The sequence below is a fragment of the Acartia tonsa genome, chromosome 2 (genome assembly GCF_053477335.1).
Source record: "Acartia tonsa isolate MP-2025a chromosome 2, ASM5347733v1, whole genome shotgun sequence".
Lineage (NCBI taxonomy): Eukaryota > Metazoa > Arthropoda > Copepoda > Calanoida > Acartiidae > Acartia > Acartia tonsa.
Window position 1 is genome coordinate 6660731 of NC_137261.1, and position 12849 is coordinate 6673579.

General features: G+C 30.0%; 1 protein-coding gene across 1 annotated transcript in view; it reads right to left on the reverse strand.

The window, feature by feature from the left end:
• The window catches only part of LOC145335337 (uncharacterized), a 50117-nt gene that overhangs the window by 28739 nt on the left and 8529 nt on the right, over positions 1 to 12849 (reverse strand). Inside the window, exons 2-3 of the mRNA XM_080181075.1 lie at positions 5410 to 5468; positions 4747 to 4802 (exon numbers count right to left, since the gene is read on the reverse strand). Of these exons, the coding sequence (XP_080037201.1) occupies positions 4747 to 4769 (23 nt within the window). The 5' untranslated portion in view covers positions 4770 to 4802; positions 5410 to 5468. The remainder of the gene's footprint in view (positions 1 to 4746; positions 4803 to 5409; positions 5469 to 12849) is intronic.

Consider the following 12849-nt stretch of genomic DNA (forward strand, 5'->3'; position numbering starts at 1 on the left):
CATGGTGGTTCCTTTAGTAGTTAGGTACGATGTAGAAAGCGTAGCAACTCTATAATCATTACCAAAATGTCCGTTCGTCCATTTTAAACATGTTGATTTTTTTACTTTTTTAAATAGCTTTTTTTTGTTAATTTAGGCATGTTAGAATTGTCCTATCGATTTCAAATTTTGCATGGTGATTCCTGTAATAGTTAGGTACGTGTTAGAAAGCGTAGTAACTCTATAATCATTACCAGAATGTCCGTACGTCCATTTTAAACATGTTGATTTTTTACATTTTTAACAACAAATTTGTATGTGACCTAATTATCCGATTGGTCTGATTTTTGGTATACTGATTCCTGGGACAACAAAGTACAATATTATAAGCGAAGCAACTCTATAATCAAGTCCTAAAAATGTAAGTATGTCCATAATCATTATCCTGTATCAAGCAGTTTTTCAACAAATTTACTTACAATTTTGCTTTGACTCTTATACATTCGCATTCTGATTATTCAGTTCTGACATTATACAAGTGTTAATGTCCGTTTGTCCTACCGTTTCAGTGCTTCGCTTTTATGGATGTTGTCATCCTTGTTTAATCTAAATTTTATTAGAAACAATCTATTGTTATGTTTTTGGAAAAATAATAATTATTATCTATGTGTTCAAAAAATCTAAAATATATTATAGATTTTTTATGAACAGTCTTTTCTTTGTAAAATATTGATTTATTCTAAAGTTACATAAAAAGGATGTAATTTACTAGTTTACTCTTGCTATAATGTTATATTGACATAATAAATGTATGTACTATACAAAACAAAATTGTACAGTTTGCTAACAATTTAAAGGATTATTGGGAATTTCATGAATCCTATGTTGTCAGATTTTCGAAAAATGAAATATAATATAATAACATAACACCAAAACTATTTACCAAACTTTAAACTCTATTATTCCAACTGCATCAAATCTGTATGTTTATTTTAAAGATTTTCCTTATCTCGAAGAAACCTATTTAATGTCTGTCACAGCATAGGACAGGGCCTGTCATTCACCAGTTTAGATTGATTTGCATTATTAAATATTGAGGAATAATATAAATGTTTGAGGGGGGGGGGGGGGGGTTTCCTTACTTAAGGTAGTAGGAATTACAGGATAATAATAAGAATTAAATTAACATCTAAATACATCATTTGTTTTTTTTATTTTGATAAAAAGTTAACGTTTTTATAGCAAATGTACTTTTACAAAAGTGAATCCAAAACACGGTTGTCAACAACAGCATGGCAAAATGAAACCAAATAAACAGGGATCTGGGACCATTTTATTATTCCAAGAATTGTGAATGGACTCTGAGCAACTTTGGGATACCAAACTTTTTCAATTAATCCAGCCCGTACAACTTTCTTCTATTGAATTTGAATTGGAATATATAGATAGATATACATACACCACACAGTCATATACAATATACATATACACAATCACATACATATAATATATTTGTAAAAAAAAGAATGAGAGTAGTACTTGTGCAATCTTATCTGTATAAATTCTAGACCTTATTGTAAAGTACATATTAAAACTTGAAATCTAAAAAAAAATATTCAAGTAGTTATCATTTAATCTCTCTAAAAGAATAAAGAGATGCCATTTTCTTTTTTTTTTGTGTTGATAACCCTTAGAAGTTTTGAACTTTTTAAATACAAATTTCAAAGGTTTTTAACATTTCAACTCAGACTTGAACTAACATTATTGAATGAACACTTAGCTTTAGTTTGGCAAAGTTTAAATTATATAATAGTTCTTATAATAAATTAAAAACATCAGAGTAAACCTATGAATTAGATAAAACAGGGGAGATGTTCTAAGAAATAATAAATAATATCTATTAGCAAGTTTAGTGCAGAATAGGGAAAATTCTGAGAAAAATTCAAAACATGAGAGCAAACCAAACAATACAGATCTGACTTTAACTTTAATTGTCTAAAGGAATTGCATTGTCAATGTTCAAGGGATAGGATGGGGGGGGGGTGGGGTTTGGGGTGGTGATGATTAATATTCATCAGAATATTATGTTTGAGCAAGGTACTTTCCCCTTCCAATTGATTTTTAAATCTGGCATAGAAACTAAAACTTTTACTAGTTGCTACAGGTTAAAAAGTTATTATCATAAAAGTACATAAACCCATATAGAATATTTAGAATTTATTAATATATCTCATATTCATGTTGCCACTTGTACTGTTTTCTGACCTTTAATTTCCCTAAATAAGATTTTATTGTCACTTACAACAAAACTAATATACTATTCAGAAGAAACTACAAAACCACAAATCATATTTTATAAATAAAAAAAACTGAGTAAATCCATTCTGATTGCATAATGATTTGATAGTTTTATTTAAAACCCATGAAGTTGAAAATTGCAAAATCTCTTTTAAACTCTGTTCAATTGAAGCTGCCATAAATGCAGAAATTTTTAACTCTCTAAATCTTTTAGAATTGCTAAATTCATGCATTTTTCATTCATTTCAACATTGGAGTAAAAAACTTGAAAAAGTTTGAAATAATTTTGTGTAAAGTTATTGAAACGACCTGAATATTTTTTTTAGTTTTTCCTGTTTTCTATTTTTTCAAATTTGACACTATCCCATTTTCATCAGTAGATTTCTCTTATTGAAATTTTTAAAAATTAAAATGCAATTAATAATGTTATAGTAAGTTTAAGAAAAATTGCACAGCTTCTTGATGGGTTAAAAGAAAACATATAAACAAGAAAAAGGACCATTTGAAAATCTTAGCGTATTCCTAATTTTTTAAAGTAGCTGGATGTACTTATGTATGTGTGTATGTCAAGAAAGATCTCAGTGACCACTGAACAGATTTTTCAGTAAATTTAACCCCCCCCCCCGTTAGTAATTTTACCTTTCACTGAATAAAAAAGTTTCTTGTTGAAAAATATTGACTAATTTTAATATCCAACTATCATTCATGTACTTAATATTTCATTGAAGAAAGTGTGTAACAGAAACCCTTTCAATATTTATTTTTCATGAATAATGAAATATTTTCACATTTTCTTATGTAAATCTTTTGATCCTGAATGGTTGTAGTAAATATTTCATATTTCTGGAAAATAATGCATGATAAAAATTCTAATTATCAATAAAAATTTTTAACATAAAATGGATTTTGTATTTAGTTTAAACATAGTTTGGCAAATATAAGTATGTTATGATGAATTCACTTTAGTATTTAGAAATATTTAACTTTGGTAAACATGGCACCCTCCTCAGTCTATTAGACACAGTGCGTTCGAAGGTGATTTGACTTTTGTGTCAGAACCTAAATTGGGACATCTCATTACCCTAGGTTAGGCAACTTCATTTCGCTTTTCAATAAAATCTAAAATGCAGCCGTTTTTGAGAAAATAAAATTTGAAAATTTCAAGTTCAATTTTCATCCCCTAGGAGTTACTGCATAATCATGACAAGAAAAGCAAAAATTATTTATTTAAAATTTTGAACAAGTTTGCTTGTATAAAGTCTTTCATAAAACCTCTTGATATATGATTTATTTCAGGCTGAATTTCCGTAACCTTAGCAAAGCAACTGATAAAAATGGCAATGAATCAACTCCCTTCAGGAGTGGTTTACTGAAGAACTTTATAGAAGCAAACTTGTTAAAAATTTTAAATAAATAATCTTTGCTTTTCTTGTCATGATTATGCCTAAATGCTATTAAAAAAATAGTAAAATGTTTTTGTTTGTAGCTAAGGATCTTCCTATATCTGGTTTTGAAGATATTGAGTTAGAACTCTAAAATTGAATTAATTGCCTATTGTCCTCTCCCTTACTCCCTGTTATTATCTTAAATATGGGGAGAAATAACTTAGTCATGCAAATTTGCAAGTTCTACAAATAGAAGCTGAAAATATAAAATATTGAAATTATATTACAATTTTATAATTGAAATTATTTAGTCACCCTGTCTATAATCTACTAAAATCCTGAATAAATTTGCTTAAATGTCTCCAATAAAACAAAATTTATCTGTGAGAAAAATTTGAAGTGATGAGATTTGGTTCTAATTTAGGATTCTCCTTCAAGTATGGAAGCTTAAACTTTATTCACAATGGTGAACCCACAATTTAGCTAAACAATTTTACACCCCTTTGAAGAGATTTAAATCCGCCGAAGATTTTGATCTACAATAGTATGAAAGTATATGTAAGTAAATAAGAAGTATTTTTTTCAGCTTTATATTAAAAAAATAGAACGGCCAAACAATTTATCCTTCAAATTTTAAATAGAAATTTTTATTAAAGACCAAAAGATATTTCAAGTTATTTAATGTAAATTTATAATTTCCTTGTAAAACCATAAACCAAGGAACCACAAGTAGAAGATTCAGAATCCTGCCCTTTATCTTTAACTTTTTAATAAACTGATTTTTAGCTCTAACCATGCATGCCAAGCCTAACTTTACTAAAACAAACCAAAAATAGTCAACAACATATCTAAATATATCAAACAAACTTATGTACAAGAAAGAACTATAGAAGGTTGACAAGGATTAGATGTGACTAATCGAAATATTTTAGCTGTGTGTTTTTCTATGGATAGTGTCTTTTGAACACCAGGGCCGTGTATTATTCTATCTAAATATAATTTCTTTTAAATATGGGATAATTGCAATTTCACTGCAGAGACAAAATGAAGGTGAAACCACATATTTTAATGTGAGTATGTATTTCCTATCCAGTATGGGGTTGGCATGGCAGGCGAGGGCGAGCTGTCTGCAGCTTTGTCCTGAAAATAACACGTTTCTTATTATTAGAACTTAGCTGACCTTTATTTATCATGGATTGGACAATATTTATATGTTTTCAACATATATAAAGTACTGTATATACAAAATAAGTTGATTGTCTCTTGTACAAAACGACAAAATTAAAAAAATGACATATATTTTAAACATTAGCAGAGTTGCTAAATTGTATCAAAATGACATCAAAATTTGAGCTGCTATTTTAATTCTAATTAAACGTAACAGTTACCAGGGATCATAAGGGATAAAACAATGGAGGATAAAATTATGTCCATCAAAATTATTATAAAATAAATACCAGTTCTGCAGATTTGCTAGAACAATGTTAGTCTGTGCGTGAAACCAGAGCTGAGGTGAATTCTTTAAAAAAAATTGCCCCATTAAAATCAGTGAGAATCGCTAAAAATTTAGAGGAAATGATTTTGCCTCACTAAAATTTTAGTGAGGCAAAAGTTTTTTTAAGAATTCACCTCAGATCAGGATTTAATTCAAGGCAACAAAATGTATTTATAAAAAACTCCAGTTTAATATTCAGACCAATGTTCCCTGCCTCCCTGAAAATAACAGACAGGGCTTGCGACTGTATACCTGTGGTATTCTGGTTGATTACCGCCAGACCAGGCATCTCCTTGATCACACTGCAAATCCTAAAATATAAAATGTGTTGTACATTTACTTAGAATTTTAATAGCGAAGCTTTTCTATAAACAGGGTTGGTAAGTACGTCACGGTAAGTTCTTTTCGTTAGTATATGCATGTTATAATTGTCCTATCGGTTTTTTCAAACTTTGGATGATGATTACTTTAAAAGTTAGGTACGATTTAGTAGGCATAGGAACTTTATAATCGCAACCAGAATGACCATCTAAAATATGCTGTTTTTTTAAAATCTTTTTGACAACTTTTTGTTGATACAGAATCATGTATTTACGCAATTTTGTTACATTTTATGCACCATATGTTTATCAAGTATTGATACTCTTTAATGAGGCATGTTCGTTTAATCTACCGTTTTGTTTCGCTTTTATGGATGTTGTCATCCTTGTTTATTATAAAGTTTGAAAATATAAAAATAGTATTTCATTTCACACATTAAAAATGAATACATTTTTATTTTGTACTTTGATTTAAAAAAAATCATATTCAAAACCCTTACTGGGGAACCCAAACCTAACTAAAACATGATATTATTGCAACTGTTAAGGACAATACAAAATCAATTATGACTCCAAATTTTTCTCAAAATAAAGCATATATAAGCAAATAAATAAAGCTTATTTAAATAAGTCTGCAAGCAAAGAAATAACAAAGTAAAAACTTTTTTTATTGCATTCTTTAACTAACTTGCACATACAAATTTAGAACTTGTTAATTGGCTGTGGAAAATATTCATTCTTCTAATGTGAAAGAATTTTTATGTGAGGCATGTAAGACAGAAAATGGGCAAATGGACGCTTTACACCGCAATCATAGGGCTTAGGGCTGACAACCCTATCCCATGTCCATAAAAAGCCACATTGTTACAGAAACACTGACTAATTGTCAGCGGCCTATGCTACCCCTGTGGAGTGAAAAGGGCTTGTTACTGTTATATAAGACAGAAAAGAACACATTAACATGGTGAATTTGTCCATGGTCCTATCCCTGAAATTATTTAGCTTTTAGTTGAGAACAATGTGTACAAAGTTTCTCACATAACAATTTATAAAGTCCAAAGGTAGCGAAGCAATAACAAACTTTGGGTATCGCCTCTTAAGGGGCGTTTCGTCGTATTTTCACAGTAGCCTTTGATAGACACAACCCAACTTTTCCCGATTTTGTATAATTTTTGAAGAACACGATTCCAGTGACGTCATATTTTTCTTTGCCGAAATAGGGAAGGGGGGAAGAAAATCTCTTCAAAAGAGATGGGGAAAACCCCCTTTTCTCCCATATCTTTTTTTCTTCCCCCCTTCCCTTTTTCGGGAAAGAAAAATTTGACGTCACAGAATCGTGTTCCTCAAAAATTATACAAAATCGGGAAAGATTGGGTTGTGTCCCTTTGATAGGTTATTTCAGGTTAGGTGATTGTCCCGCAGGGTTAGGCAATTGGCCCCGCTGAGTTAGAGCCCCCAGCATGGGCTAGAAATAGGGGAAAAGCTACTGTAAAGATACGACGAAACGCCCCTTAAGAGGCGTTGTCACGAAATGGACTATACACCAAACTTTAAACATTGAAATGGAAATAAATAGAATTTTTAGTAAAGTCATAAAAAAGTTTAATTAACAAATAATTGCACAAGAACTTAAAAAAGAAAGAGACTAAAAATTAGCTGCTGAATAGGACTTTATAGGATTAATATATTGACCAAGTAAAGGAAGTGCAAACCTACCTAGTTATGGTGTAGCTACGCTACTAAAAATAGCACAATGACAAAGAAAAGAATCTCATTGCACTCAAAACGTCAACCAGCCAATGAATAGAAAAAAAATCTTTAACCGTGCAAAAAACGCTTCGTTTTCATACATTTCAAATACTCAATAACACAAACCAATCACTCTTACATATTATATTAAGTCACACATTATCTCACAAAATTAAGATAACAGTCTTTATCTATTTTTTTTAATTGTGTTAAATGTTATTTTTGTTTCCTTACATTAGTTTATTAAAATTATGTTTAGTTAGAATATGAATTTTCAATAATAGGGAAAAAACGAAATCAGACATTTCAAAGAAAAACTATTGAAAGGTTTAATTTTTAAGATTTAAATTAAGGTTTTTAACTAGAAAATTAAAAAAAAAAACATTGATAAATTAACTATAGATGATAATCATTGGTGTTTTTAAAGTTTTTTGGGGGGAGAAGGTGGGGGATGAGGTTTCCTAAGGTTGATTTCTCTTTGGAGGGTGGAGGTAACTTCCCCAAAAAAAGCAAAAAACCTCCCTTTATCCTAGAAGAAGTTTCACTCTAAAAGTGAACCATAACGGATCAATAGTTAGCAAGATCCTTCGTTACATACAGACAGACAGACATACAGACAGACATACAGACAGCCATACAGACAGACATACAGACAGCCATACAGACAGCCATACAGACAGCCATACAGACAGACATACAGACAGACATAATGTAGAAAAAAATATTAGGCAAATTAGCATCTTTTTTTTTCTTTTGATATAGTTGTATGGCTATACCTCAATACTTATAAATCAAATACTGCAAATAAATTTTAGATATGTAGAAAGGTGTTGAATTTAAATGCTAGAATGTAGATTGTGTATGTTCCCTCATATATTCATTTAATTCCACGGGTGTCAACACAAAACTACTGGTAATGCATAAAAAAATTTAGCTAATATTCTTTTCATTAGTTTTACTATCTCCACTTAAATGCATATTTTCCAAAAAAAAAAATTATAATTATGTAAATTATATTTGGCATTATAGTAGATGGTAAAATTATATTTATAATTATGAGAAATAGATTTAATTCATAAACAATGTTGGAATTTTTATAGAGTATATTTATCTAAATTAAATCTTTTATAGATTGGTTAATCCAGAAAATGTATTATCTTGTAGAGATTTTAGTAAATGCGCTATTTTGTACAAATTTTAAAAGCTAAAAGACAAATAGAAAACTTCCTGTAAATCAAATACTTAAGTCATAAATGATTAATAGTTTTCACATTGTCGAAACATATTTTCAAATTAATTGAATTGAATTTGTATTTGCTCTCAGCCTCAAACAATAATCTAATCAAACTTAAATTCATTCACTTACAGACATAAATAAACCTTGAATATTGAATCATTTGTCGGTGGTTGAATATGTTATTTAAAAAAATATTCATGCAGTGGCGTACATTAAAAATTTAGACACCCGGAAAGGTATGAGCTTTATGGGGGTGTATTACAGACAACAAGAGGGGTGTATCTTTAGGCTTGGGGATTTGTATACACCCCCATAGGTGTCCACCCAATCACTCATAAGTACAAGTGTCCCTGAATTGGTAAATAAATCTATTTCTCCCTCTCACGAAATGTACCTAAATTTATGAATATATTATAGTTTGTTCTAATATGATGGAAGTATAAATGATGGATTAACTGTGAAACAATTTATTCATGGAAAAAATAAAGCTTTGATAACTTTAATAGCTTGTCGTCTGCAGTGCTTTACAGCCGCAGTTGTGACGAAGTAACTAAAATGCAGAAAGGGCTCAGTCAGCCACAGTAAACATTTAGCAGTCAAATCAACCGAAAACACAGGGACAGGAAAAAGTCTTAACTGACGTCATAAAAATACATCTATTATCCAAATTTTTTTTAGTGATTTCCTTTTCCACTTCTCATCTCATCCTTCACTTCTAGAAAAATTTTTATGACGTCAAACATGACACATTCCGCTGTTCTTTAACGCAACCACACAAAAAAGCAGCCGTTAAGCACTTCATTTCTGAGTTTGTGAACAAAAAAATATATGTAAATCTTTTTTTTTAAGAACAATACTTCTGGTGTATAAAAAGATGCATATATAAAAAAAAAACATTTGAGTTAAGTTAAATAATTGTTTTTTAGATTCTTATACAACTTTTGAAAAGTTTTATAAAATTATTTGAATATATGTAATTCTTTTATCTTTGTTTCACAGTAGAGAAAAATTGTATTATAGATTAAATAAATTGAATTTCCACTGGATAAAAACCGGTTTGAGATAATTAAGATTTTAAATATGTAAAATTCCAAAACATCCTTTAAATAGCTCTGGACAAATCATCCCTCTATTGAAAAGGGTCCATGATTATGACTTGTGTTGGTTAGAAATATTTGTGTCATAATTAGGATGTGGATAAATAAGTGGATTAATTTGAAATCAGAAATAAGGTATAACCAACAAGCAAAATAAATCTAAAATAATATTTGGGGGGCAAATGGAGAGGTCGTCAATTTTACGATGTGATGCCCCCCAACGACAGCTGAAAAACACGAATTAATTTCGTTATTGGTATGAGCTGACTTGAAATAGCCAAGTATCTCTACCTGTCACTGGGACTAACTATTTAAAGGGAATAAATGAGATTTGGAATAGTTGTTCAATACTTACACAACTTCAATAAACTTTTCAACTCCACAAACTTCACTTTAGCAAAATTTAGGGTTTTTTAATGCTTTTTTTTATTTGAAAGAAGTTGATAAAGATTATATCATAAGTTTTGTCATTGTATAAAAGTAATAGGATCCTTGTCTGCCTGTCTGTTTATCTGTACGAACCAAAGGATCTGGCTAACCTATTGAATGATTTGGTTCTCCTTTACAATGTAGCTTCACATAGGTCCTAGGAAGATTTAGAACTAGTTTGGGGGAAGGTACCACCACTCTTCTAAGAGATATCACTCCAAGAAAAAATTACCTCAAAAATTTTTTTTTACTTTTCTTTTTAAGTCTAAAATTAAAAACAATAGGGGTCGACTTCCACCATCCTCCCTTCATCTCAAGTGTCCCTAGAGACATCTAAAGGAGTAATAAATAAACAAGTTTTATTTTATGTATGTCGTCTATTTTAGTTATGTTTCTAATTTAATACTAGTATTTTTATCATAAAAATGCATAGTTATATTCTGGAAAAACCTAGATTTTGTTCAAGTCAAGTGTGGCCAAACTTTCACTGACAATCACACAGAATACAAAGAAAAGTACAATCTAAATTTTAGTGTTAGTGTGTGTGTGTGTGTGTGTGTGTGTATGTGACAATAAAGATTTCAATAGTAAAATGGAAGTTGGTATAGTTAATTTAAATGTAAATGTTTTTTTTTTAAAAAGGTGGGAAACGTGAAATTTTAATAAAAAATATTATTACTTACCCCTTTAAAAACAGAGCCCTAAGATGCTATATAGGGGCACAGCCGCTAGTCCTATTATATACAGTAGTAAGGTTTCTTTGTCCGAAGCTTAAAATTTGATCAGATTTTGTTCTCCTTTTTAGGGAAGATTTAAATTAGCCCCGGAATGTTTTAGGCTATTTTATTTTTAAATTCAAGTCTTTGGTCTGTTTTACGCTATAAATATATCCAATAAACTTATCTTTGTATAAATTAAATCAAATTTTATCATTTTTACGTTTTAAATATCTTAATCAATATAAAGATAATATTATTCAGGATAATTCAAAAAAATTATCCCTTGTAGCCAAATAACTTCCAAAGTACAAAGTGCAAAAAGTGTGATTTTAATAAATATTTGAAGAAAAAGTGTATTAAAATAAAAAGTGTGGCAATATTTGGCATAGAAGCAAATAATTCATTGACATACTTCCTAATTTCTACTGTTTTTAAAAATGAAGCTTCACTATAATTAGGGTCTGTAAGTCCGTCCATGTGCAACGGATAATCGTTAGTTTAGGCATGTTAGAATTGTCCTATTAATTAGAAACTTTTTGGATGATTTCTGTTATTATTAGGTAATATACATAAAGCATCACGACTCTTTAATCGTGATCAGAAAGTACTTTATAATTATTTATAATCATTCTATTTATCTGAATTTTAGAACAAAGATTCCTGGGGCAACAAGTAGAATATTTTAAGCGAAGCATCTATATAATCAGGTCCTCAACAAGTTTAAAATTGGTATAGGGAAGGTTTTAGGTTATTTGGTGGGTAGGGAATTAGACTGTTTAAAAAAAAGAGAAATAAAAGGTATTCTCTCCAATTCGGATTAAAGACCTTAGATTAGAGGGTCTCAGCTACTTCTACGTATAATAGTATAGTGTATATCAAAATTCTGAAAAGTAAAATAGAAATTGTATTTTATTCAAAGTAAAACTGTTGCATAATCCCTTATCGTCCCAAATTACTCGCATTTTCTCTACACTCTCTCTAAAGAAAATTATATGTTATGAAAAATCTATTAGATTTTTGAAAAATATTATTTAGTAGGAAATATTAAGGAAAGTATGCAAGAGCACAGGATTTTAACAAGAAATTTTTAACATCCCCGTAAACAGAGTAAGGGTGTATCGTGAATGTCTAAGAAGCAAACATTTCATCCTATATGAATTGTTTCTGTAAAAATAGCATTAATCAAATTGGCTATGGCTGACATAATATCGACAAGTCATCATTTCAACGTTATTATTGATACATAGTAAATTATTTGGATCTACTGCAGTTCACGGTAAAATATTGCTGGTAAGCAATATTTCCAAATATCTATGAATTTTAAAGGCTGCTAGCTGCTAAACGGCTGAACGTACATGTCATGCCCGCACACTGTTTTAAGCGGCATAAGAAGGCCTACAAATAATCTGGAATAGCCATAAATCAATAATGCATAATTATCTCGCAGTGCAGAGAAATTCGCAAAAAGACCTATTTTACGCGTTTTTTCTTCAGTGAAGCTTTCCCTGTGCATAATTGGATCATGCTATTCCAAATTATTTGTAGGCCTTCATATGCCGCTTAAATGGTGTTCGGGTATGATCTGTACGTTCAGCCGTTTGGCAGCTAGCAGCCTTTAAAATTCATAGATTTTTGGAAATATTGCTTACAAGCAATATTTTACCGTGAACTGCAGTAGATCCAATTACTTAATATAGTAACTACACAAAAAAGTGGGTTTATATATCCATATTATTTCATCAATATGGGTTTAGTGACATCCCCTTCCCCCCTGCCACACGCCACTAGTTGAAAGAATAATTATCTACTTTTTCTATTGACCAGGTTTAAAAAGAGTGAAAATAGTGACCCAAATATGAGCATTGCCAAAAAGATCTCCAAATCAGTCTTCTTAAGAAAAGAAAGATAAGTAACTTTTTTTACAAACTGAAAGTAATTTCCAGTGTCGAGTCGAAACCGATTTATATCCGCTGGCTTAGAACCGATTCTCAGCCATACTGAAATGTATAGCATCGTATCATATCCAGTTTTCTTCGAATATAAAAATGTACAATCATAAGATTATAACCAGTTTTTAGCCTGTGCCTTCGTCAGCTCGGGGAAAAATGGTTTTAATCTTATAAATATACATTTTTATATCC